At 61.2% G+C, this 26,968-nt stretch overlaps 1 protein-coding gene across 1 annotated transcript in view; it reads left to right on the top strand.

Annotated features, from left to right (window-relative positions):
- The window catches only part of LOC119098615 (dedicator of cytokinesis protein 1), a gene marked incomplete at its 3' end in the record, with an annotated part of 31,788 nt that extends 7,143 nt beyond the window's left edge, over positions 1–24,645 (top strand). Inside the window, 26 exon segments of the mRNA XM_037221588.1 lie at positions 287–409; positions 1,361–1,485; positions 2,056–2,182; positions 2,697–2,885; positions 3,224–3,381; positions 4,206–4,323; positions 4,622–4,790; positions 5,106–5,293; positions 6,139–6,242; positions 6,623–6,757; positions 7,192–7,371; positions 7,776–7,950; positions 8,463–8,597; positions 10,560–10,712; positions 11,760–11,953; positions 13,867–13,984; positions 14,649–14,763; positions 15,068–15,270; positions 16,532–16,660; positions 18,088–18,201; positions 20,515–20,625; positions 21,279–21,419; positions 21,898–22,098; positions 22,972–23,107; positions 23,606–23,697; positions 24,522–24,645. Of these exon segments, the coding sequence (XP_037077483.1) occupies positions 287–409; positions 1,361–1,485; positions 2,056–2,182; positions 2,697–2,885; positions 3,224–3,381; positions 4,206–4,323; positions 4,622–4,790; positions 5,106–5,293; positions 6,139–6,242; positions 6,623–6,757; positions 7,192–7,371; positions 7,776–7,950; positions 8,463–8,597; positions 10,560–10,712; positions 11,760–11,953; positions 13,867–13,984; positions 14,649–14,763; positions 15,068–15,270; positions 16,532–16,660; positions 18,088–18,201; positions 20,515–20,625; positions 21,279–21,419; positions 21,898–22,098; positions 22,972–23,107; positions 23,606–23,697; positions 24,522–24,645 (3,757 nt within the window).
- Positions 24,646–26,968: the final 2,323 nt, after the last annotated feature.

Genomic DNA, 26,968 nt, shown 5'->3' with positions numbered 1-26,968 from the left:
GGCCTTGAGCTGGCTAGCCGTCCCCCTGCTGCATACTGCGCGCTGGCTGGTGGCAGTACAGGGCCGCTAGCCAGGTGCGTGCACGCCGTTTCCTCCGTTATCTCGCGCAAAACAGAGAGGAGGCGGGTCAGCGTGTGGTTACCACGGTCACTTCGTTCGTCAGATGCGAACAGGGACACCTTTACGCCACGCGACCTGACGCGGGCATGGCGCCCTGACCCTGACACGCGACCTGAACTTTACACGTGTCCTGATACCTGACCCTGACGCGGCGTTCATCGGACAGGACCTGAGCAACGGCGACATCGCCCTGCCGCGCCTCTTCCTGGCCGGCTTCGTGGTCAAGGTGGGCACCTCGGCCCGCCAGGAGATGACCACTGCCCGCCGCTCTATGCAGGCCTCGCACAAGGTAAGCCGCTGGACCCAGTCGCCATGTGGCGTCGCTGGTGTCTGGTCACACGGAGAGCTTGGCGTGCCGGTGAAGCGGATGGGAAAGTTGCATTAGTGCCGCTGTGAGCCGCTGTCGTCGGCCGCGCGTGTGGTCGGGGGTGTTGGACCGTGGGCTGACGCTGGGGTGCTGGTTGCAGAAACGCACGGTGAGTCTGGGCCCCCGGTCTGGCGAGCTGTGCGGGGTCTCCGGGGCCCGCACTTGGCGCGGGGTTCATGGCGAGCCCAGCTGTTAGTCCCACCAGACGTCTCTTCAGTGTTGTCAGTCCCACCAGACATCTGTTCAGTGTCGTCAGTCCCACCAGACGTCTGTGCAGTGCCGTCAGTCCCACCAGACGTCTGTTCAGTGCCGTCAGTCCCACCAGGCGTCTGTTCAGTGCCGTCAGTCCCACCAGACGTCTGTTCAGTGTCGTCAGTCCCACCAGACGTATCTGCCCGCATCCGGCGTTGCACTTTCGCCTGCCACAGCTCCCACGTATACAAAGGCACCTGTCTGAAGTCTAGTGTGCTCATCTCCACCCGATTCGTCGTGTTTCCGCGGTCCGTCCCGCCGTCTGTCGTAAGAGAGCTGTTTGCTGGGTCGGCTTTCCGCGGGCTTCTCGCGTGTGTTCAGGTTCGGCCGCGGGAGCTGTCGGTGTCCGGACACCGCCCTTGGTCTCGGCGTCAGAGTGTGGGCCCAGGCGCGGGACGGAGTTGCCATCGGGAGCTGTCAGTGTCCGGACACCGCCCTTGCTCTCGGCGTCAGTGTGTGGCCCCAGGCGCGGGACGGAGTTGCCATCGGGAGCTGTCAGTGTCCGGACACCGCCCCTGCTCTCGGTGTCAGAGTGTGGCCCCAGGCGCGGGACGGAGTTGCCATCGGGAGCCGGGGCGCGATGGTCAGCCAGGAACTCACACGGCGCCCTCCCGTCGACAGCCGACCAAGAAAGCGGTGGAGATGTGCCGCCGGCCGTGCGGCGCCGTGGCGTTCGAGCTGTCGCCGTTCTTCAGCGGCCAGCACACGGACGAGGACGGCGTCGATCGGTTCATGCCGCTGATACCGTGAGGAGAGAGCGAGAGAGGCGTGGGCACCGCCGCCAGGCGAGGTCATGTCGCCGGCGTGACCCAGCTCACTGGCCCGGGGCCGCCAGCCGGTCGGGATGCTGGGCGTGTGGAGGTGATCCCGCGCTGGCTCATGTGGCGCACGTCTGGGGTGATTCCGCACTGGCTCGTGAGGCGCACGTCTGAGGTGATCCCGCGCTGGCTCATGTGGCGCACGTCTGAGGTGATCCCGCGCTGGCTCGTGTGACACACGTATGAGGTGCTCCCGCGCTGGCTTGTGTGACGCACGTCAGAGGTGATCCCGCGCTGGCTCGTGAGGCGCACGTCAGAGGTGATCCCGCGCTGGCTCGTGAGGCGCACGTCTGAGGTGATCCCGCGCCGCCTCGTGGGGCGCGCGTTAGAGGTGATCCCGCGCTGCCTCGTGGGGCGTGCGTCAGAGGTGATCCCGCGCTGCCTCGTGGGGCGCACGTCTGAGGTGATCCCGCGCTGCCTCGTGGGGCGTGCGTCGGCGGCTCCCGGCGGCCGCTGGCAGCGCGTGTCGGCCGGTGACATCGTGGCGTGTGTTCGCAGTTGCGGTGACAAGGACAACAGTCTGGAGGACTCGCTGCGGCGGCTGGTCGGCGGCGTCTCCGTCCGAGACCACAAGGGCCAGGGACTCTGGATCACCTTCCGCCTCCTGCCCGGCGACAAGGAACAGGTGCGACGGCCCACCTCCAGGTTATCGTGGATTAAGGACGACGTGGACACATTAGTGAGAGGTGGACTGCTGTTTTGCAGGGGTGATGCGCCACGCCCTGCCGTGGGGAAAGGCGTTCGTGCTTTACGTCGTGACATATTGCCTGCCTGCCCGTGGTACATCTGGCTGCCGTAGTGGTGCGTGCCTCAGGGGCACCACCTCATCTGGCGATGTCCGTGGCGGCTCCGGCGGCAGCTTGGCTTCGCGCACCAGGCTCCGACTCCGGGCGCTGGTCGACGGGCGTCCGGACTCACACCGGTCGTGTGGCGCTCGAAGTTCACACTGAACCAATCGGTGGCGGCGCCGCTGTTCGCGCTGATGCAGCAGCTGTCGCTCCGGGCCGCCCTGCCTGCTGACCTTCACGAACATGGCATGGCAGGTTTTGGTGTGGCCGTCACCGCGCCGCGGCCGCCCATCACGTCCGTGCCGTGACCTGACCCGACCTGACCTGGCCTGCCCGGCCGGTCGCCAACAGCACCCCCACCAGGCCAAGATGGCGCTGGCGCGGCGGCGCGGCTTCCCGGACGTGATCCTGCCGACGGACGGACGGAACGACCTCTACCTGACGCTAGTGGGCGGCGAGTTCAGCCGCGGCAACAAGGTGCAAGACCGCAACGTCGAGGTCACCATGCGGGTCTGCGACGTGGACGGCAGCGTGATGACGGTGAGCGGTGGCGCGGACGGGCCTGCGCGGCGCGCGCCGCTGGCATGAGACGCGCTGGCTGACCGGGTGGTGGCCTACGCCCACAGGTGACGGGGCTCGCCTCGACGGTGGGGAGGTGTGTACCGTCTCGAGCCGTGGTGTCATTGGGCGGACGAGCGGGGGAGGGGAGATAGCGCATGTGTCGGGTATGGCCGGTCGGCCCTGTGCGGCCGCCGCCGTCCCGCTCCTGTGTGGCGCGTCGATGGTGGTGATGGTCATGATGCTGGATGATGCTTGATAATTTATGGTGATGGTGATGATGATGATGACGATGATGACGTGGTCTCTGCGCTGGACAGGGCGCGATCGAGGCAGGCGCCGGCTGTGAGCCGCTGGAGGAGTACCGCTCGGTGGTGTACTGGCACGAAAGCCGACCCCGCTGGGCCGAGAACGTCAAGGTGGTGCTGCCGGTCGGCGGCGACTGCACCAGCCACCTGCGCTTCACATTCAAACATAGGTGAGGTGTCGCTGTCCGGACGTAGGTGGGGTGTCGCTGTCCGGACGTAGGTGACGTGTCGCTGTCCGGACGTAGGTGACGTGTCGCTGTCCGGACACCTCTCCAGTGCGAGCCGCCCGTCCTCCGCCGGCGCGGCCCGCCGCGCAGGACGCCGCGGGCCCTTCTCATCACCGGATCTGATCGGCAGCCGCCGACCAAATGATGCACATCCGTCATCATGCTGTAGTGTGTTTGGTGATGATCATGAGGCGGTTCAGCCCGTTAAAGTTCCGGCTCGCCTTCCATGTGGCACGTCTGGCTTTGGTTGTGGCTAGAGCTCCTTCTGGCACAGTTGACTACGCCAGAGGCGTGCGAAATCCAGGGCAGTGCTGCGGTCATTGCCGACGTCACATGCTTGTATTGTCAAGGTCTCAAAAATGGTCTATCGGCAATGGATTTTTCAATCATGTGGCGTTGATAAGTGACCTCTTGGGGTTCACGGGGCTTGTCGTGAACTTCAGCTATTTGATAGTATAATATTTGATCGCGCAAAAGAAACAGTGAGTACACACGCTATCAAAGTGTAATTGCGCGCCAGGTTTGATTATCGTTTTGCTGCAGAGTAGTTGCTGTTTTTACCACTATAGCCACCGCAGTCCAGATAACTGTGTTTGTGCAGTGACATGTCACATGCGATGTGATGAATTTTTGTCGGGTTTTATTGGTGAGATGTATTTGATTCCAGCTCTGTATCGCTGTGCTGTTTCCTTTCTATCACTGGTTGCGCATGTCCCGCTCACTTCTGACTTGCGTTTGCCTGCCACCACGCATGTTGGCTGTCTCAGGTCAAACAACGAGGTCAAGGACAAGACGGAAAAGCCGTTCGGTCTGGCGTACGTGAATCTGATTCAGAAGAACGGCACCACCTTGAAGAACACTCGCCACGAGCTCAATGTGTACAAGGTAAGCGGTCCGAGCTGGTGAGGGCGACCGCCTGAGGCGCACCGCTCCGCCGACATCAAGGCCAGGAGGGTCTGAAGAGCGGGCGTCTGGCCGGCGGTAATAGTGCTCCCGCTGCCGCCAGTGGTGGCCGAAGTGATGCCTGTGGCATGCCTGCATGTTCCCCGCACCGGACCGTCCACCACACACAGCTTCGCTCGGCGAGCGGGCCTGCGGCGTACCTGGCCGCCCGGCTGACTGGACCGTGTGACTGGCGCCGCGCCGACCGCCGCTAGCCGCTAACGCCCGCCGCCGCCGCCAGGTGGACGCCAAGCGGTTCGACGAGGGCGACGTCAGCTACCTGACGCTGCCGGCGCTGCGCAGCGAGCTGGTGGACGGCACGCGACCCGGCTCCGGCCCGTTCCTGCTCAGCCTGCGGGACTCGTTCTCACTGCAGTCGCTCACCTGCTCGACCAAGCTCACTCAGAACGGTGCGCGAAGCTCGGCGGGGCCACGCGACCGGCCGCGCTCGCCGGCTGCGCCGTCCACGGCGGCGAGTGCGACGCGTGACTGCCGCGCGACTTCCTGACATGCGCCATGCTCTCCTTGTGTAGATAAGCTCGAGCCACGTGCATCGAGTCAGTCCCGTGGCAGGCTTTATCTCCCTGTTGCTTGTGGACCTGCCGTGTCCGACTGTCACCTGTAGACCTGCTGGGAGACTGGCTGTGTCCCGCTGCCCCAGTGGACCTGCTGGGCCTGCTGAAGTGGTGCCGGGTCCTGTGACCAGCTGTGTCCGTCTGCCCCAGTGGACCTGCTGGGCCTGCTGAAGTGGTCCTCGGAGCCAGCGAAGCTGAGGGAGCGCCTCAGCCTGCTGCATCGGATCGACAAGGAGGAGATCGTCAAGTTCCTGCGCGACAGCCTGGACGCCCTGTTCCACATCCTGATCGAACACGAACAGGACCACGAGTACGACGTGGACGTGTTCAACGCGCTGGTGAGCGTCGGATCGGGCCGGCACCCAGCCCGCTCTCGTGCGGCAGCGGCGCGCTGCTAACCCGGCCGGTCTGTGGTGAAGTGTTGCCGGGCACGGCTCGGCTGGGTGCGGCGGTGGCACCAGGTCAGGAGCACTGTCACGCGAGCACTCAAGTGCTCTTGGCATGGTTGGTACCCCTTGATTTGGATTTGTATTAATTTGTTTTCCGTGTTCTTGGATGACTTAGCGTTCACCACAATTACCAAGCGAAGTTTGTTCCAAGCGAAGTTTGTTATGTGTACTCTGGACCCACCAACCAAGGTAGGCAGATTCGGCCACCAGATAATGTGGCCTCCGGGTCCTGTTCACCGCACACATCTACGGCTCGCTTTACATGCCGCACATTGGTCATGTCGGCTAGGGCAAGGTTGACGCGCTGCAGACAATTTTCAGCCGACTTTACCACGTTAGTTGTGTCAAATGACGTGTCGGCCCTGCTGCTCCTATTCCATTGCTTCTGGATTACGAATGCAACATCTTTCTGCTGTACCATGCGGCGGCGTTTTGGACTGTGGTCGCGTGGCTGCTATGCTAGAGCCTTATTTTCGTATTCAGTCTACCGTCGTCGAAGTTTTGGATCGTGCAAAGTCCTGGTCATTTGGGGGGGGGGGGGGGGGAGTTTCTCCGTTTCCATATGTCATACCATAATCATGTTCGGTGCGAGCTCGCAGCTATTGTTACGTCGTGTGAATTGCCAGACAGCACGTTTAGATAACTTCAATGAAACCCCGCCTACGAAGTGTGTCTCCAAGAGGTTTGCAAGCAGGCTGCCGTCTGTGACCGTGCTGCCCGCCCGGCCCCGTCAGGTGACCATCATCTCGTCAGTGGCGACGGAGCGGCGTTACCAGCACTTCCAGCCGGTGCTCGAGGCGTACCTCCAGAGTGCCTTCAGCGCCACCATGGTGCACAGGTGAGCGGGCACGCTGCTGGCGGGCGCGCGGCACATGGCGCCGGCGCCGCCTGTCACGTGATGGCGGGCGGCGCAGCACGGGGATGCCGCCCGGCTTACTAGCTCGATGTAAACTGCGCTTTGGGGATTTGCTAGCTGAAGCTTCAGCACCATATGGGGCTACTTGGGTTTTCGCGTTTGCTGTGATGCGACATGCCGTTTCAATGCCGCGGTCGGTGTCTAAGCCGTCTACATCGGCACGGTACGGCGCCCAGCCGCACCCCTCGGCTGTCGGAGCCGGAGCCGGAGCCTGGCCACCCCTTTGGCCCGGCTGGTGTCCAGCCGCACCCCTCGGCCGTTGGAGCCGGAGCCGGGCCTAAGCCGGGCCGCCCCTTCGCCAGGAAGCTGATCGGCGTGCTGCAGGGCTACCTGGACACAGTGAACCAGGCCGAGTCGCAGCTGCGGCTGACGTCGGCGCTGCCCTGCCTCCGCTACGTCTTCAAGTTCATCATCAAGTCCCGGCAGCTGTACATCAAGTGAGAGCGCGGCGTGGGCACCTAGGGAAGCGCGGGGGTCGTGCGCGGATTGGTCGGAGGGTCGCCGGGCAGCTATTGTCGCCGGTGGGACTGGTGAACTGGGATCGAACCCGGCAGGCCGCCATGCGCTGCCCTGTCCTGGACAGACCACGGGCTTACACGGACTTCACTTGCTGTGACCTGACCTGACCTGGTCTGCAGTGTCATGCTGTCCCACGCTCTACTGACCTAACCTGACCTGGTCTACAGTGTCATGCCGTGTCCCACACCCTACTGGCCTGTCTCACACTGTCGTGCCGTGTTCTGGCCTGCACTGACCTTCCTTGCCTTGCCCTGCTCTGCCCGTCCCTGCCGTGCTCTGTCCTACCCTGCCCTACACACTGCCGACCTTCCCTGCCCTGGCGGACCCTGACCCGCCCCAACTGCGGCCACAGGATGAACGGCAGCGACGACGACGGCATGTTTGAGGCGTCGATCCAGCACCTCCTGCGCTCCTTCAACAGCCTCATGATGGCCAAGGGCCCCCGGATCGAAGACGTGCAGAACAGCGTGCTGCTGTACCTGCCGTCCACCATGGATGACCTCATCACCGTCTGCGATCCAGTGCAGCTGAGGTGGGTGGCCGACCGGTGGCGGGTCGCCCGCGCCGACAGCTGACGCCGGGGGACCGCGCCCGTCGCCGGCGCCGCTCGGCATGCGCGTTGGACGCGCCGGCGTCGCTCGGGCCGCTGCCCGTGCCCTGTTGGAGCTGAGGCCGGGGTCGGGCGTGGGCTGGCTTCCGGCCTGCCTCAGTAATGACTAACCATCGCAGGATTCGCCCCACCGGGGCGTGACCATGTTGATCGTGGGGTACCTGGCGCCGCATATCGCGCAGTCTCGTGCTCCAATCATCGAGGGGGAGAGGAGGAGGGGGAGGGGGTAATGTGTCGGTGCGTTCCGTCCGTTTCCGCCAGAATGTGTTGCACTTCAGCTAGACGTTGTGCCTAGTTCCAGCCGGCTGCGCCGTGTCGTGTTTCAGCCAGACGGTGGCGGAGCTGGTGGCGATGCTGACCAGTCGGCTGACGCAGCAGCGGCTGGCCGTCATCAGCCGACTGGTGCACAGTCAGCTGTTCGTGCGCCACGAGTGTCGACACGTGCTGCTGCCGGAGGTGGGGCGCGCCATCGGCCAGATGTTCGACCTGCAGCAGCATCAGGTGGGTGCCCCTACCTCCACCTCCGCCGCCCCCGACCCCGCTTCTCCGCCGGTGGGGTCGGGGACAGGGTCACATCTGATCCCACCTGACGACAGAGACGGGCTGCTGGGTGGCGGGTGGTGTTGGTTGTCGATGTTGTTGGGTCGGGAGTACAGCCCGCACTGCAGCACTGAGCCAGGCGTTCACCTGACGAAATTTTGAGCATGGACGAAGTACTTAGCGTGTTGGCTTCTGGGACGGTTCCCCCTGACCCGCGAGTGATGTTCCGTCTGTGGCGTATCGGCGCTGTCGGGTGTGGTACTCTCGGCTGCGGCTGGCACTGACCTTGCTCTTGTCTTTCGCCCGGCCCGTGGGCTGGGCTTGCGTCCTCTCTCGCTCTCGCTCTCTGTGCCTCCCTCTCTGCGCGGTGGTGGCGGTAGCTGTGGCTCTGGGTGGTGGTTTGCGGCGGCGGTGATGCGGCGGATGCGCTCCGTGAGGCGCGCGGTCCGCTGACCCGGCCCGACTCGGCGCAGGACTCCCGTGTCATGACCACGCTCAAACGCAAGGGCAAGTCCAGCGCCAAACTGGCCAAGCTGTTCGGCGAGCAGCACGCCGAGGAGCTGGGCCTCGACAAGGCCAACGTGGACCTGAAGCGCACCACCGAGGAGGTACTGCGCACGGCCGGCTGCGCACACCCCGCTGCGCCCCAGGGCTTCCGGCGTCCGCAGCGGCCGGCACACGCCCGTCCCTGCATCCCGCCTTCTCCCCTTCTCTCCCCCGCTCTCCCTCTCCATTTTCTTCATTTCTCTACGTCTCCCTTGAGCCCAGGTCTCTCCGACGCCATCGCATGCCTACACTGCGGACTGTGCCCGACGCCATGGCATGCCTACACTGCGGACTGTGCCCGACGCCATGGCATGCCTACACCGCGGACTGTGCCCGCAGCAGTGGTGTGTCTCGCCTACGTCTGCCTCATCGGCTGCTTCTTCAGGGTTCCACGCTCAACACGCTCCGTTCTGTGATCTACCAGGTGCTTTCGTCCCAAATCGTCACTGACATCCTCAGTCTTTTCTACTTTCTTGAGGCCTGCGGCTTTATACGTGCACGTATGGATGCGCGCTCTACCAGCGGTCTGGGCCTATCGCGCCTTGTCTGCACGAGCTTTCATGCCGGGCTTCTGGACTCCTGATCTGCTCAGCTGCCTGCGCTTGCTGCTCGCTCTGCCGAAGCACATATTCCTGCTGCAGCTGCTCTGCCCCGGCTGGACCTGCCGACCCTGGCTTCGCCTCGTCCGCCCGGTCGGCGGGCTGGCCGGCCCGGTGATACCAATCGCATTGGAATGGCGACCGATGCATGGCGCCGAGTACGCTGTTCCACGTCTGAAGTCCCTCTCAGCCGGTCCACGGGGAGGGGGGGACATACCGTGTCCGTGAGCCCACCTGCTGGCCGGGCCGGCGGCCGCGCGTGCTGGGCGGCCGCCGCCGCCCGCTGCCCGGTGCGAGACGTCTCGCGCGCCGTGCAGCGGCCGGCGGGTGTCGGGCCGGGCGCTGAGCCGTTCAGTCGAGGTGGTGCTGGAGCTGCTGCCGACGGGAACAACTTGGGCCGCATGGCTGCCTGCAAGGCTTTTGCGGACGACGATTGCCGTCCAGGTGTAGCTCTCGGATCTTCGGAGGGCGTACGTTCTGCCGTAGATTTTTGGCTAAGCTTTTAATATGTGCAACATTCTAAGATTACAGTGTACAGATAAACTTGGGCACGATGGAAATTGTCGTTCAGCTTTCTCAGTATGGACTCATATGATGTATTATAAGGTAGGAAAACACCACGAAGTTTTTAGCTTCTAGCACAAGTCCGCGATACATTGTTGAAGTGACAGCTTTTATATCAAGCGCAGCACATCGCGCCCTGTTAAGGCTCTCGTTCAGCGACCCTCTAGATGTCAGCGTCTTAACCGCTTAGAAAGCCGGTATCCCTTCGTTAAAAAGCCTTGATTTTTGTATGAATAAAAATGTTCGTCATGTGAAGAGTTAATGTCCTGCCAGATTCAGAGTGATCCAGACGACGGATTTGTTCTGCAACTACTAAGGAAGGAGATAAATGTAAAGTTTGGACTATACGCAAAGGAGAGGATTCACAGATAGCTGCTATGCTTTTATGCTGTGTGCTATGCTACCTGTCATGTCTGTAAGATTCGACGTACGAAATATATAATAAATATAAGGTTATGTAGCAAGGGTTCATCACGATATTCACCATATAATCCAATTAATGTTATGCAACAAGGGCACTTTTTGGTGTGTGAATTTTCAGCTCGGGACAAAGTATGAGGTTTGTTGAAGAGCGTGCGGGTCGCTGGTGGCGGTGTCCTGTAATGTTGGCCTACGGAGCGGCGGCTGTACCGGCTCGGCCTGCCGCCGCCCGCCGCCTGACGCCCGCCGCTGCCCCCCGGCTGCTGCCGCCCGCCGCTGCCGCCCGGCCGGTGCCGCTGGAACCCCGGCCTAGCAGCCACCGCAGCCGGGCGGCGGCGGCGGCGGCTCTGCGGCTGATCTGGCCCGCCCTGACGTGTCGTGCCGTGCCGTGTCGTGTCGGGAGCCGCGCTGACAGCCGTGCCGTGCCGCGCTGCCCGGCAGCTGCGGCTGTGCATCGACATCTTGGCGGACGTGCTGGACGTGCTGTGGCGGCAACGGGCGGGCGCCTCGGCCGACGTCGGTGTCGTCGTGCTGCAGCTGCTGCGCAAGGTCATCCAGACGGTGATCGGCGTCGACCGCGACAGCACGCTCGTGGTTAGTGCGGGCGGGCCGGCGGGGTGGTGTGTGGAGGGTGACCTGTGTGTCGTGTTCCCCGCTCCTGGGTGACCTGTATGTCGTGTTCCCCGCTCGTGGCCGGTGGAGGGGCCGGCCGGCGGGGTGGTGTGCGGAGGGTGACCTGTGTGGTGTGTTACCCGCTCGTGGCCGGTGGAGGGGCGGGCCGGCAGGGTGGAGTGTGGAGGGTGACCTGTGTGTCGTGTTCCCCGCTCGTGGCCGGTGGGGAGGCGGGCCGGCAGGGTGGTACGTGGAGGGTGACCTGTGTGTCGTGTTTCCGGCTCCTTGGTGACCTGTGGGGCCCGTTTGATTGCTGAGCTGCGGTCTGTGTATACGGCGGCTCATTGGTAGCCAGTATGGTGTAAACGCCGGTGAGATGTAGCCAAAGATCCTGGGTATTGATAATAGAAGCTCGGACACTGTTTTGGTACGGTGCTGAGGCACCAGCCTCGGATATGGGTATTAACACAATGGACCCTCGGTGATGATGAAATGAGAATTCGGTGGTCGACATGTTGCGACCCTTTCCTGTATGAACTCCCACATGCTTTGTATGTGTGGAATGAACGATTGTTCAAGATTGATTTGGGCTAGCAACTGGGATGAAAACGTTGTTAGTAATGCCTTTTTGTAATTTCTAATTTAATTTTTGTTTAAGTAATGTTTGTTTGCGTTCCTACCAGCCCAATATGCATCCGCCACTCAGCTAGCTCGGTTGTGCCCTGATAACCCCTCCGGGTGATTGGTTTGCTCACTGACGCAGAACTGACGCTCATTTGGCGAGGTCATTGTAAACGCCGCAAAGTCATGTCTGGCATTGCATCGGCTCAATCGCCATTTAAGCAAGTAGTTCGGCGACCGTTCGGTCTAAAAAGCGAAAAGTGCGTTTTGATGTGAATTTTGGAAAGCTTGGCTGATATCTTTTACAGCGCTGACCATAGACATATGCCTCTTCTCCCCAATGCATTCATTCTAGACAGGACACTATCACGGCACGATATGACCCCCCCCCCCCTCCGTGCCCTGCAGGGCAGTCTGGTGGCCGTGCTGGTCTCGATGCTGCGTCAGATGGAGATGAACCACTACGAGCAGTACATGGCGCAGTTCTCGGACGTCACCGACCAGCTGCACTTTATCATCGAGATCCTGCTGGTGTTGCGCGACCTGGTCTCCAAGTGTGTCTACCCGCCCGACTGGTGCGAGATGGTCATGCTCCAGAACAGGTGATTGTCTACCCGCCCGACTGGCGCGAGATGGTCATGCTCCAGAACAGGTGATTGTCTACCCGCCCGACTGGTGCGAGATGGTCATGCTCCAGAACAGGTGATTGTCTACCCGCCCGACTGGCGCGAGATGGTCATGCTCCAGAACAGGTGATTGTCTACCCGCCCGACTGGTGCGAGATGGTCATGCTCCAGAACAGGTGATTGTCTACTCGCCCGACTGGTGCGAGATGGTCATGCTCCAGAACAGGTGATTGTCTACCCGCCCGACTGGTTCGAGATGGTCATGCTCCAGAACAGGTGATTGTCTACTCGCCCGACTGGTTCGAGATGGTCATGCTCCAGAACATGTGATTGTCTATCCGCCCGACTGGTGTGAGATGGGCACGCTCCAGAACAGGTGATTGATAGGGACCCTGCTTCGCCACCGCGCGTCGGACTCTGAAGACTTAGTGCCCTGGGTATGCCGTCGGTGTACACCCTGATGTGCCCTTGTGCTTTTGACTGTGGGCCATAATGGTCTGTGTTGCCAGGTGACACAACTCGGGTCGCGCGGCCGTAAGGGCTTCTGTTGCGTGGTCCAGTAAGTCGCGATGCTCATTTCTTACCCCGCGTTACGGTGTAAGTGCATAAGCGTTGGAATGCTACTGCTGGAAGTCTGTTCGTCAGCACGTGTTTGCACATGTCACCACGTCCTCAATAACGTCGCAATTGATGAAGTGTAGTAATAACATGTATGTGATGTTTTGCTCTGTCATGTATTTCTAACCGTAACCAAGGCACAAAATGGTCATTCTTACGTTGTCGAATTTTGACAGTACACTCAAATGAAGCATCAGATGCATCGAAGCATTTAGCCTCCTGGCATTCATTTTGATGAGGAAATGGCTTAAGTTTATTCATGAACTGATAGTTCGTGCTGGACTTGTTTACAAGAGCATGCCATGGAGCACATTATACTTTTATTTTAAAATGATGCATTGATGTATGTAATATAGTATAATGATACATTAGTTTAATGACACATATGTATGTCCTGTAGTCCTCATATGACTTGCTGTGTGGTGAACACTGCACATGCTGTGGTACATGACGTTTATGTGCTGTTCATAAAAGCGCGGTCACGCGGAACAGAGTTTGTCACCTTGATTTGAATATTGTGATCTGTAGCGTACTTGGAGTCAACTGCCCTCATTTGATGATGAAATACGCCGACGTTATTCAGACACCAGGTGCATTTCACGGTGATATATTGTGCCATATGATCACCTGCTGGAATTATTAATGTGGCACGTGACGGATGGCAACGTGGGATGCATGTGAGATGAGGAGGCATTAATCATGTAGGAGCGTAGCTTATCATGTCCGCCTCATTAGAGCAGATGCGGGGGCGCCGTTTGTGTCATTTGCGTCATGTTATCTACTTACTCATGCCATCTATTGATGGGGCCTTATTAAGCCCTTGGAAACATCTGCCGAAATGAAGCTGATGTGGTCGGTTGAGTTGCCTTCCGTGGGCGCGCTTCCGCTGATCGCCGGTCGGTGGTCCCATACTGCTGCCAACCTCGAGCCGCGGGCCCAGTCCCCAGCGCTGCCCAATCCCGGGAGGAAAGCGTGCGCCAGCCTCGCTGCAGGAGCGGCCCGTAGTGAGACCTGCGGCCCTGGGTCCCTGCTCTGGATCGTGGGCCACACGCTACAGGAGCGGCCCTTAGTGAGATCTGCGGCCCTGAGTCCCCGCTCTGGATCGTGAGCCACATGCTGCAGGAGCGGCCTTTAGTGAAATCTGCGGCCCTGGGTCCCCGCTCTGGATCGTGAGCCACATGCTGCAGGAGCGGCCCTTAGTGAGATCTGTGGCCCTGGGTCCCCGCTCTGGATCGCGAGCCACACGCTACAGCGGGCCCTCTCCGTTGCAGCGTCATCCTGAAGGCGCTGCGACTCTTCAGCCACACCATCCGCGACCGCTTCCTGGACCCGTTCGAGACCCAGATCTGGAACAACTTCTTCCACTGCGCCATTTCGTTCCTGACACAGGTCAGTGGGCGGCGCGTTGGCGCGGCTGCCGGGCCGAGGGGTGCCTCGCGAGCCGGCCGGCGCCGCCGCTCCTGGATGGCCCCATTGGCGAGTGCGGCGCTCCCGGGACGCGCTCGCCGCCGCTTCGGGTGCGGGCTTCCAGCCGCATTCTGGGGCTCGATCTGGACAGCACACGGGCTCCGGGGGCGATCGGTCGTCGTCGGACGGGCGCTGTTGGCGTGCAGCGGCCGGTGGTGGCCGGTGGCGACGGCGCACTGTGTTCGGTGTGGGCCATTCCCTCCGAACTCGCGCGTCCGACGTCTGCCGACCGGCCTGCGGACTGGCGTTGTGCGGATGTGCGTTGTGGGGGTGGCGTCGCCGATCCTCCATGGTAGTCCCCGATGGTGCAGTTGGGCTCGTGCTGGTGCTCCGTCTGTGTTCAGTTGGCGCCTCAGGCCGCCAGCTGTGCTGTGCACGCTTGTCGGGCTGTAGTGTTTCATTTTTGGCCGTGCTGTTGGCGTCTCCCCTCGCTTTTCTGCTTCGTCCTCACCTCAGTATCCCCCATCTTTCACCCGCCACCTGTCCGTCTCCCCACATGACCTTCCTTCGCCAGTGGCCCTGTCGCTGTGACCATGCACCCGCAGGCAGACCGCAGCCGTGTCCTGACACGCCCCGACTCCTCCAGAGCCCGCTTCAGCTGGAGAACTTCACGGCCACCAAGCGGTCCCGGTTGCTGGCGCGCTACAAGGACATGCGCAAGAGCACGGCCCAGGAGATCTGCACCATGTGGATCAGTCTGGGTGGGTGGCCGGCTGTGACGTAAGCGCGGACGCTGTTGCGGCGCGATCGGCCGCGGGTCCCGGGGCGCCGAGCCAGGGTCGGTCCGCTCGGCCGCGCTCATGCGAGTGCCGTTTCATTCGATGCTGGCAGGTCATCACGCGCGCGCGGACCGGCGTCTCACTACTGGGGATCGCAGGATGTGCGCGCGTGTGACCGATGGTGTCCAGCCTCGGTCGCGGCGGGTGTCGCCGGCCGTCGTGTGCGTCGGGGTCTAGCCGGTCCGCCCGGGCCTGACGCGCTGACGCGGCCCTCCTGTGCCGGCAGGCCAGCACAAGATCTCGTTCGTGCCGTCGCTGGTGGGGCCGTTCCTGGAGATGACGCTCGTGCCGGACCCGGAGCTGCGGGCCATGACCATCCCGCTGTTCTTCGACATGATGCAGTGCGAGTTCTACGCGCCCGTGCGGCCCGACGCCCAGTACAACGACACCAAGCGCCAGACCGTCGCCAGCAAGTGCAATTTCAAGGAGGTGCGTGCCGCCGCCGCCGCCGCCTACGGCGATGGCGCCAGTGGCGGCACTCGGTGGTCGGGTTCGGCGGTGGTTGGGAAAGAAGTTTGCGTTCGTTGCTGTCTTTTTCTCATAATAGCGAGGTTTTCTTTGTGGTTGTGCCTGCGTGCTAAATTTTTCTAGTCACATAAGTCACGACGTGCAACGCGAAGTAAGGGCGTGTGTGTAGATAGTAGCTAGATAACGTGCCTATGTGTGACGACACGTATTTATTTTCGACATGCTCGTTAATGCGGTTTGTTGCAAATGTACGAGCTGCAAATTTTTGACGACATGTCGGAGCTTATTGAACATTTGTTTTCTATGAGTTCTATCATGAACACTGAAACTAATTTCGCCAACAGGTTGTATGTGATATTTTTTTTGCGTAGCCTGTAGTCCCATTCATGAATATTATCAAATGAAACTTCACGAGGGCGCATCAAGGTAAAAAAAAATTGTGAACACGAGAAAACATTAAAAAATGAACACGTTAATTGTCGCAGTCACTGTCAACAATTCGGCATCGTTCTCCACAAAGGATCACCAATGCGTTACACATGCGCCGTACAATAATTCCATACCGTGGAAAACCCCGAACACTGCCCTCGAGTCCAAAGACCGTCGCCGAATTAACTAGCTTTGAACACCAAACCCATCCTCATACGTAACTCGCATTGTGCAGCCGGGACCCGTGGTCAGCTCAGCTAATGAACCAGAGCCGGTGCCTGTCGGTGCCCACTCACTGAGCGACCGGGCCCTGGTGGTCACTGTTTCAGCCGGCTGGCCGCTGCTCCAGACGGTCTGTCATGGGACGCTGAGCGTGTTGGTACCGCTTTGGTGGATACGAGGCACTCAGCTGATTGACATTTATACCGGTGGCAGTTGCACAGTACTCAGACGGTCATAGTGACACACTACACGGGTTACAGCCATGTACAGGCGCCTCAACAGTGGATCCAGTAGCTCTATGGTTTGAACGGCATACGGGGATTTATATATGTATATATATATATATATATATATATATATATATATATATATATGCATATACATATGTACATATATCCAGGACCTCCACGATTACAGGATGCTGGAGTCTGTTTTATGGACTGCAGTCACGTGTCTGCCAGTCAGTCACGACAGTAGGTCATGCCACTGTAGATGATGGCCGGCCCCACATGCGGTTCGGTCGCCGTGTCCCGTGTTTCCTGGCCTGACGGGTGCCCGCCGTCGCCACCAGTTTGAGTGTGAGATGATCAACAAGCTGGACCACCTGGTGGAGGGCGGTCGCGGCGACGGCTACTACTTGGAGGTGTTCCGCAAGAAGATGTTGGACCTGTGCGAGCACCACAGCTCCATGCGAGAGCAGGTGAGGACGCGGCGCGCCGCGCCATCCGGCCGCCGAGCTCCGCTCCAGCCGTGCCGTGCCGTGCCGTGCCGTGCCGTGCCGTGCCGTGCCGTGCGTGCCGTGCCGTGCCGTGCCGTGCCACGTCAGTCCATCCCTGGCCCGCTTTGGAGGGCCGGCTGCCAACGCTGCTCCAGAGTAGTCTAATCTCGGCTGAACGAGCATCTTTTTCGTGGTGAATATCTGCAAAATCTTGGATAGATATCCCGCCCGTAAGGCTACCGAAAAAGGCGAGACAATTAAACAGTGTTCAGTGTGCGGTGTCGTGCCATCCACCGTAGTTACCATATTCTGGAAGCAGCATAGCTTGTGACAGAAAAGATTCGGACTCTATGTCACGTTACGCAACGGCACCACATCCGTCCGATCACCTACTGTCAGGGGCCTCCGGCCTTCGCTGCTGTCATTACTGGTCGCGTGACTGGCAGTCATATGTCAGTTTGGAGTAAGCTGATGGGCTGATTGCAATGCAGCTCATTAACCGGAGCGGTTGTGCTTTAATAATATTTCAATAGGACGTTTGCCAATATGTGTTTGTTTGCCACAGTCTGGCTGCTTAAGTTCAAAGCCATATGCGAAGGTAAAACATTCCCTGCAAGCTTCTGCTGTGTTAGGTCGCTACACAAGCCATACAGCCCATCCCTCTTGCGTCAAGAATGGCCCCGACTTTCATGAGTTGTTTGCTAGGCATCCATGACACAATCTGCGAAGATCATCCCGCACTTTCGTAAAAGCCGTGACAGCCTGGTTGCGATTTGATTTTGCCCAGCTTGCCGTTTTTGGTTGGATGGGAGATGCTATTTCGTGGAGCATTATTCACGGCACCTTGGCTGACTTTTTTCTTCTTCTCATGTTTCATTTTCTTGTTGCCAGTCCTCGTTTTACATGAGCCTCGGCGGTGATGCGACTCCTCTGGGTACATTCGGGTGCGTGTGGAGAGTGCTGTGCTGAACTGAGGCGTGTGGCTCACGTGGGTCGGGATGGAGGTCATCTGATGGCTGATACCGGTCATGATTCGGACCTCCAGCGGGCTCATCGGTCCTCCTTACGCCGGTGCGCTCACACCGGTCCCGCCCACGCCTGTCCCGTTCACGCCGGCCCTGCTCACACCGGCCCCGCCCGCACCGTCCCCGCCCACACCGGTCCTGCTCACACTGTCCCCGCCCACACCTGTCCCGTTCACGCCGGCCCTGCTCACACCGGTCCCGCCCACACCGGTCCTGCTCACACCGTCCCCGCCCGCCCACACCGTCCCCGCCCACACCGGTCCTGCTCACACCGGCCCCGCCTACATTGGCCCCGCCCACACCGTCGCCGCCCACACCGGTCCCTTTCACGCCGGCCCTGCTCACACCGGCCCCGCCTACATCGGCCCCGTTGCTAACCGGCAGGGTGCGCGGTTCGTGAACATGGTGACGCGGCTGATGGAGCGCCTGCTGGAGTACCGCTCCATCATGCGCGACGAGAACGAAGAGAACAAGATGAGCTGCACTGTCATCCTGCTGGTGAGTGGGCCGGGCTGGGCCAGCCGGGCCGGGACAGCCGCCTGACGTTGACACGGCCGTACTCGGGCGGCCGCTGGCCTGCGGCATGCTATAGCCGTCAGACGGCGATGTTAGCCAACATCCGGCATGTGAGAGCAGCTACACCGGCGGGCCTGGCTTTCACAATTGACGTGCCATCTGTTACGCTGCACTCTATGAGGGCGTGCGCCCACGGTTTGATGCAGACGCTTCTGGCAGTGAGGCGCGGGCGTGCGCCACGGTTTGATGCGGACGCTGCTGGTGCAATGAGGCGCGGGGCGTGCGCCCACGGTTTGATGCGGACGCTGCTGGTGCAGTGAGGCTCAGAGCGTGCGCCCACGGTTTGATGCGGACGCTGCTGGCGCAGTGAGGCGTGCGCCCACAGTTTGATGCGGACGCTGCTGGTGCAGTAAGGCTCACGGTGTTGACCCACGGTTTTGATGCGGACGCTGCTGCGCAGTGAGGCTCAGAGCGTGCGCCCACGGTTTGATGCGGACGCTGCTGCTACAGTGAGGCCCATGGTGTTGACCCACGGTTTGATGCGGACGCTGCTGGTGCAGTGAGACTCAGGGTGTTCGCCCACGGTTTGATGCGGACGCCGTTGGTGCAGTCATGCTCAGGGTGTGCACAAGTCGCTTTGAAGAGCTACTTGGAACTTGTCATCAAACGGAAATGCGATGTAATAAAACTGTTAAGTCCGGTGAGGGGGACACCCGAGTTAGAACAACGGTGATATGCACCAATACTAAGACCGTTTTATAAGACCGGTACCAAATATCTGGTGCTGTGCTGGTGTAGCCATCACGAAATCCCATGGCGCCTGGTTTGCCATAAGTGGTTTCCATTAGCAGGGCGCAGCACCGCCGACCAATCGGCAGTCCCGATCGGCTGCACAGACGCCCGGTAGCCCGCGTCTGCTGCGTTCACAGCTCTGTTAATATTGCCAGGAATGCAGCCCTGTTAACACGTGGTGCTAAATGCGAGTCGTCAAAAATGATGCATTTGAAATGAAGATGTGCTATGGATATCCAAGCGATTGTAATTACTTTGCATTCATATTAAAGCTAAACGCAGGCTATTTTGTGGACATAATACAATCTATCACATGGGACGGTCAAGTATAAAAACAGAAAGCCAAGCCGCCTGTGTTGTACATCGGACCCTTTTTTCTAACCTTGCCCGCCCGGCGCGCAACCCGACCTCGAACCCCTGGATCTGTATCCATCAGCGATACTCCCAAGAGTACTGGTGTATGCGAAGGGCCCGTGGACATCATCCCTACTCAAGCGAGCGATCAGTACTGCCAGATGCGGGTACCGTGGAACGTATATGCTTGCATGGCCCAAGATGCCAAGAGGCGCACCGAAACATTACGTGCGTTTAACGGTTAGTAGAGCACGTGCTGTTGTGAACGACAGCCACGGATAATTGCTCCATGATCGTAAGTCAGTGCATTTTATGTGTCATCCTTTAGAGGAATTCTTTATTTTACAATTTGGTCGTTAGAATGGACACCTTTTGTACCATTGAGACACGATGTAGAGGAGCGGGGACCCAAGTGTGTCTGGTCACTGCATCGCGGCGAACGTAACATCAAACTGCGTAACCTGGGAGAATATTGCTAAGTCCGATGTCGCCCCCGCTCGACAAAAGGACAGACATTATGTTGATGGGATCGCTTTTTCACGGCACAATTTAGTTACGATGACGCATTTTCTCAGTTGAAATAATTTTCTTGCACTTCCCACCTGCGGATCTGTCACGTGTCCGCGTAACGGGACTGTCATTTAAGTGACGCCTGGAAAACACTACAAAACCGTCAGCGATCTTTTACAGCACAGTGGTTGCCGAAATACACCTCGTGTGGAAACGGGCGCGGAGTACACCACGTGGCGGTGCATATCGATGCACTGCCTGCACCAGCCATACGTGATCAGGTCCGGGACAGTGGGACCGGAGGCAGACAGCCGGGACCGCTGGGGTGGGGGCGGATCGGGTCCCGGTGTTGGCTGAAGCCCGTGAGCGTGCACCGCGATGACTGGCTTGTCCACCGGCCGGCACGGCACGCTGCCTGCCTGCGGTGCCGTGTCCCGTAGGCTGATCGCGCTGGGGCGCGGCCCACGTGGCGTCTGAGGACAGTGAGATTATCGGCGAGACCGCCGTCTTTCTTGGCCACTGGTCAGGGCTTCTGTGGATTGAATCGTGTTCGCGGTCGTTATTGGAGGTAGGCGCTGGCCGCCCAAACGCGCTGCTCTGCTCCAATCCACGCGCGGTCACCCGGCTCGCCTGTTACAGCACTTCTACAGCGAGATCGGCTGCCAGGAGATGTACATTCGCTACCTGCACAAGCTGTGCACGCTGCACCTGGCCGCCGACAAATTCATCGAGGCCGGCTTCACGCTGAAGGTAGGCTCCGCGCCCGCGCCGCGACCATACTCACTCACTGCTCACGCGGATGGTGTGCTGAGATTCTGGCTTACTGAACGTAGGCCGCGCTGACGTTGGAGGTGGGCTGGGCTTCCGCCTGTTGAGGACAAGCTCAGCTCCCTCTTGAAGTGGGGTGAGGTGCGTCTTTCTAAGCTCCCGTCGTTCAGTTTATGGCCCGTCCCTGCGGCGACGGTGGGCAGGAGTCTCACCCGACTGCTGACAGGCCGCACGCCCCCACCGAAAGCCATTCCTGCTCGCATCGCAGATGGCGGTGAGGCCACTGCCCGTACGTCCGCCGTGAATTAAGCTGCCGTGTCATCTCAACGCACACAGCGGCCGAGCTGACCGGCCGACGTGTGCCGCCTCGGGCGCTGAACTGTTGGCCGTCACGGGGGAGGCCGGCGCCGCTCCGATCCCGCCGGCGTGCCACTGACTGGCGCCAGGATGGCGGCGGTATGGCTGTGGCGAGTCGCTCCGACAGTCGCACTGCGCAGGCCGCTGCTGCCGTGCGCCGGCCGCCCTGGCGCCGACCTGACACGGCCGGGCCGGCTGTACTGCGCGACGGCCGACCCGACCCTGGCGCTGCCCCGCCGGCGGCGCCCTGACCGCACGTGTGTGTGGCGTGTCGGCAGCTACACGCCAAGGCGCTGCAGTGGTCGGACGAGCCGCTGCCCTCGCTGCTGCGCCACCGCACCTACGCACACCTGGAGACGCACCGCGCCATGAAGGAGGCGCTCTACTACGACATCATCATGTACTTCGACAAGGGAAACGTGAGCTGCCGGCGCCGGCAACCTCGGCTGTTTTGGTGGCTCCCTACACAGTTTTTTTTTTGGGGGGGGGGGGGGGCTCATAGAGGACGGAGCGAAACGTATGTGTGTCTGATTCTTGGCGGGTTTTGCCAGAAGCCCGGTCGTAGTGGAAGCTGGCTACACGTGTTGAGCTAGATGGTTGTTAACACAGTGTTCTGAGAACGACCGCACTCCTGAACACGCCTGCACACGTCGGAGTAAGTCTCTGCGTCGATGCTTTGCCGGACCGTAGCGGCAACGCCACGCTCCAATCGAGGCGATCTGAGCGCCTGGCCACACAAAGTAGGGGCGGGCGCCAGCCTGCGGCCGTTCAGAGCTGAGACCATGCGTGTCGGGCCGGCGTGTTACGCGCCACGCGTGGCTTCGCGGCAGTGGGCGCCACGCCCCGCTATTCGGCGCTCGGCGTCCGGCGCCGTGACCGTGTGCGCACTGTGCGCAGCTGTGGGAGGCGGCGCTGGAGCTGTGCAAGGAGCTGGTGCGCCAGTACGAGGAGCAAACATTCGACTACCAACAGCTGAGCGAGCTGCTGAAGCGCATGTCGCGGCTCTACGACAAGATCCTGCACGAGATTCGGCCGATGCCCGGGTACTTCCGCGTCGCCTTCTGCGGTCGGGGATTCCCGGCCTTTCTGCAGAACAAGGTGACAGGCGGCCGTGTCCACCCAGCGCTTCTGTAGGTGTCTGCCCTGCCCCCATTTCTCTCTTTCTCCGTCCTCGTTTTCTCCTTCCTTCCCTCCATCGCCTCCTTCCCTCCGTTCCTTCCTCCCTTCGTTCCTCCTTCCATTCCTCCCTCAGTTCCTCCGTCCGTTCCTCCGTCCGTTCCTCCGTCCGTTCCTCCGTCCGTTCCTCCCTCCGTTCCTCCGTCCGTTTCGCCCTCCGTTTGTCCCAACGTTCCTTCCTCCGTCCGATCTTTCCTCCGTCCGTTCCTTTCTCCTTCCATTCCCTCTCGCTCTCCATGCTTCCTTCCTTCCTTCCTTCATTCCTTCATTCCTTCCCCTCTCTCCCTCCTTCTGCGCACTCTCTTCCCCCACTCTGTTTTTCTGCAAATTGATCTTGTCCGTGGCAGGCTCAGACTAAACTAACGAGACAGCCTCGGAAATATGATCTGGTTTTTGTGAGCGCCTCCCGCCGGTCAGGTGATAACCTCATCAGCGCGGCGACCGAACACCGGTAGAGCCGCGCCGGCCAGCTGCACGGCCATCGCGAAACCATGTGATTGCCTTTCGTGCCCTTAATTTGCCAGCTGCGTTGTCACCCTGCGGCAGCTCCGGGCGGCGAATGAACACGTAACCCGGATCTTGGTTCGAGTTCGTGTCGCGCCTGGTCGCGCGATTGGGGAGATTGTCGGCCCCATGTCGCAGTGTGTCGAGATCGACGCCAGCCTGCGCACGGTGGGCTGGTGCGGGCGCGGTGACGCGGCGCCGCACCGCGCTACAGTGTGGTCCCTCGCCAGTTGACCCGGCCTGATCTGACCTGACCTGACCTGACCTGGCCTGGCCTGGCCTGTGCCGCAGGTGTTCGTGTACCGGGGCCGCGAGTACGAGCGCCTGACAGACTTCAGCGCCCGGATCCAGTGCCTGTTCCCCAAGGCGGAGCTGATGGCGAGCCTGGCTCCGCCGGGGCCCGAGACCACCGAGTCGCTGCAGCAGTGTATCCTCGCAGGCCGCCGAGGCCGGCCGGGGCCCGGCCCGAGCTGGGGAGCGCGCTGGGCGGGGCGCAGCGTCTGCCGGGCTCCAGACGGCCAGACCAGTGGCCGGCTACTGGGGGATGGAAGGGGGCGTCCGGCTGTGGTTTGCCCTATCGAACGGACGATTTTTGCGCAGCAGAGCCTTGCTGGTGACCTGTGCCGTGGTATGGACTTTCGGCGTGCCCCTGCGTGAGCTTCCTCTCGTTTTCTGTCCGCTTTCTTCTTTCCGTCTGGCCTGCTGTCTGCTGATACTCGCCGGGGGCATTCGTCTGTGGTGTGGTGACTGGCGGCTGGCTGGTGCGACTGCCTCGGCTGCGGTAAGGCAGCTGGGGCCTGCCGTGGCTGTTGTGACGAGTCAGCTGTCCGGGGCCCGCTGGGTCGAGAGCCGGCTCCGCCCGCCTTCTCCGGCGGGCGGTGCGCGGCCCGCGTGCTGTTGAAAGCCTTGACCGCGCTGGCGCCAGACTTGCAGATCAACAGCGTCGACCCTGACATGGAGAGCAACAAGCGCTTCTCGGGCAAGCCGGTCACCGAGAAGATCCTGCAGTACTACCGGGTACGTACCACCCCGAGTACCAGCGCCGCCCCCCGCTTGCCAGCTGCGGCGCCAGCCTGGTGGCCGGTGACCGCCGGGTTAGCGAACCCGGCGCGGCTGCGGCGCGGCTCCAGATGGGCGTCAGTCACGCTCGTGTGCTGTGCGGATTGCCCGCCATAAGAGGCTCAGTCGTCGGACAGGCCATTAGTTCCCCCGACTTCAAAGCCGTGCGTACCTAGCATGTGTCCGTGTGGGACTCGCGTGAGAGCTAACTGAGCCGCCCCAGCCTCATCATAGTCCGTATAATTTTGTTTGCAACAAAATGGGCGACTTCAGTGGCGTTGTCTGTGTGTATAATCCATCTTTTTCACGCAGGAGAAGAAGCGTAGTGTAAATATTTGGCCATCGTTTACGGCTTGGTCCCCAACAAGGTCTGCTGAGTCAAAGTCTGGTGGCAGGGCTCCGGGCGGACCAATTGATAGGAAGCAGGTGGTTCCCTGTCTCTCCTTACAGTGGCTTGTGTGCTGCTCCACAGGCTCGTGAGGGATGTTTCCGTTAACACTAACCAGCCGCTAGGAAGCTGGACGGAACATCGAGCTCGCCGAACAACGCCGCGCGCTCCCGAGGGCTGGGCGGACTCGCTCACGGCGATCCGTGATGTGTGGTGTCATTGTTCGTGGGTGGAAATTACTTGCGGTGTTATTGCTGCACATCAGCCCTCCCACTAAAACGCAGTGTAATCGGACGGTGTGTTTGCTCCAGGTCACTGTCATTGGCCAGTTGTGACCGCCGCCCCAACTCTGACGCCCGCCCCCCCCCCCCCCCCCACCCCCGCCCTTCCCCAGATAAACGACGTGGACAGATTCGTGTACTCGCGACCGATCCGGAGAACGCCCAAGGACCCGGACAACCCGTTCGCCAGTCTGTGGCTGGAGCGGACCGTGATGCGCACGGCGTCCAAACTGCCGGGTGAGTGCGCCGCCGCACCGACCGCCGCCGTCCCGCCGCCCGCTGACGGGCTCGCAGGCCGGCTGGTGCGGTGCCGGCACACGGCACCTGCAGGCGGCGTCGGCGGCGTGTCCGATCCGTTCGGGACTCGCGAGCGGATGGGATGACTGAGAGCGTGCGGATGGCGCCTACGGAGGCCCTCGTCGAGGGCGGCGTCGGCTGGGACAGGACGGGCAGGGCTGCGGATCCGGCGGCGGCCGCGCCGCCGAGCCGGGTGTTCGGTTGTCGGACGTCCGCCGCCGGCTGCGTCACCGTCGGGCGCCCGGCTGCGGCACGACCGCCTCCAGCCGGGATGGGCGGAATGTGGCGCAGCAGGTCCCGGCTCGCGTTCGTCCGCGACTGCGCGTCTTGCGTCCAAACGCAGTTGCTTTGGTCGTGACGTAAGCTTCCGAACGTTGGAAGCTGGGACGCTGTTGCTGGCCAGTCCGTGGCGTTTACTTGGGAGCGTGTCCTGACCCCAGCTGTGGCTGTCATAATTGCATGCTGTGTGACATTTAACGTAAGTTCTTCAGTGCATTAGTGAAGAACATTCTGTGTGATATATGTTAGTATTCCAGCTATTTTGGGAGCTGTGCAAACATGGCACGGATGCTATGCAAATGTATGTGGCTATAGCAAAGATAGCCTACAAGCTGTACCCATCGGTAAAAATCTGAGTCGCGCACGTTTTACCATGGTGTTGTCTTACAGCTGAAATGGCTGTTCAAACACAAAGGTATGCATATTCACTTTGATCGTTCGCTAAGTTGAGCAGCTCAGTTATTCCGGTTTCTGGGTAGTGCGCGTCGCGGGGCTGGCGGCTGTCGCCAGGGACGGGGCCGTCCGCTCGCCGACCAGACTGCTGTGGTCAACTGGCACGGCTTCGCCTGCCGAAGCCCCCCCCCCCCCCCCCCTCTCCCGATCGGATCCTCCGCCGGCCCCGGCCAGGTGTCCCCCTCCTACTCCAGATAAGATAAACAGCAATCGGCACAATCGAATCATGTCGTATTGCTCGGGTGGCCTCCATCAGGGCTGGCCCGCGGCGCTCGGTCCGCGCGGCTCTGTGGTCACGGTAGACACGGCCAGGCCTCTCCGCTGGCGCTCTGGCAGGAGCTGAACGTGACGACGGGCGGAGGACGCTGGGGTCCTGGCAGGAGCTGAGGACGCTGGGGTCCTGGCAGGAGCTGAACGTGACGACGGGCGGAGGACGCGGGGGTCCTGGCAGGAGCGGAGGACGCTGGGGTCCTGGCAGGAGCTGAACGTGACAACGGGCGGAGGACGCCGGGGTCCTGGCAGGAGCTGAACGTGACAACGGGCGGAGGGCGCCGGGGTCCTGGGAGGAGCTGAACGTGACAACGGGCGGAGGACGCCGGGGTCCTGGGAGGAGCGGAGGACGCTGGGGTCCTGGCGGGAGCTGAACGTGGCGACGGGCGGAGGACGCTGGGGTCCTGGCAGGAGCTGAACGTGACAACGGGCGGAGGACGCCGGGGTCCTGGCAGGAGCTGAACGTGACAACGGGCGGAGGGCGCCGGGGTCCTGGGAGGAGCTGAACGTGACAACGGGCGGAGGACGCCGGGGTCCTGGGAGGAGCGGAGGACGCTTGGGGTCCTGGCGGGAGCTGAACGTGGCGACGGGCGGAGGACGCTGGGGTCCTGGCAGGAGCTGAACGTGACAACGGGCGGAGGACGCTGGGGTCCTGGCGGGAGCTGAACGTGACAACGGGCGGAGGACGCCGGGGTCCTGGCAGGAGCTGAACGTGACAACGGGCGGAGGACGCCGGGGTCCTGGCAGGAGCTGAACGTGACAACGGGCGGAGGACGCCGGGGTCCTGGCAGGAGCTGAACGTGACGACGGGCGGAGGACGCTGGAGTCCTGGCAGGAGCTGAACGTGACAACGGGCGGAGGGCGCCGGGGTCCTGGCAGGAGCTGAACGTGACGACGGGCGGAGGACGCTGGAGTCCTGGCAGGAGCTGAACGTGACAACGGGCGGAGGGCGCTGGGGTCCTGGTGGGAGCGGAACGTGACGACGGGCGGAGGGCGCCGGGGTCCTGGTGGGAGCTGAACGTGACGACGGGCGGAGGACGCTGGGGTCCTGGCAGGAGCTGAACGTGACAACGGCCGGAGGACGCTGGGATCCTGGCAGGAGCTGAGCGTGACAACGGGCGGAGGGCGCTGGGGTTCTGGCAAGGACATAATACGACTGCGGATGTAGCAGAGGCGCACCGGGTGTTCAGCTGAGGGTTTTCATGGTGAACTGGCTGAGGAATGTTCGGACTGTTTTTAATACATTCAGGTGCTGCTACGT

Source organism: Pollicipes pollicipes, unplaced genomic scaffold, assembly GCF_011947565.3.
Source record: "Pollicipes pollicipes isolate AB1234 unplaced genomic scaffold, Ppol_2.1 Scaffold_4740;HRSCAF=5597_pilon_pilon_pilon, whole genome shotgun sequence".
Classification (NCBI taxonomy): domain Eukaryota; kingdom Metazoa; phylum Arthropoda; class Thecostraca; order Pollicipedomorpha; family Pollicipedidae; genus Pollicipes; species Pollicipes pollicipes.
The sequence above is the reverse complement of the archived record's forward strand: the minus strand, read 5'-3'. Positions and strand labels throughout refer to the sequence as shown.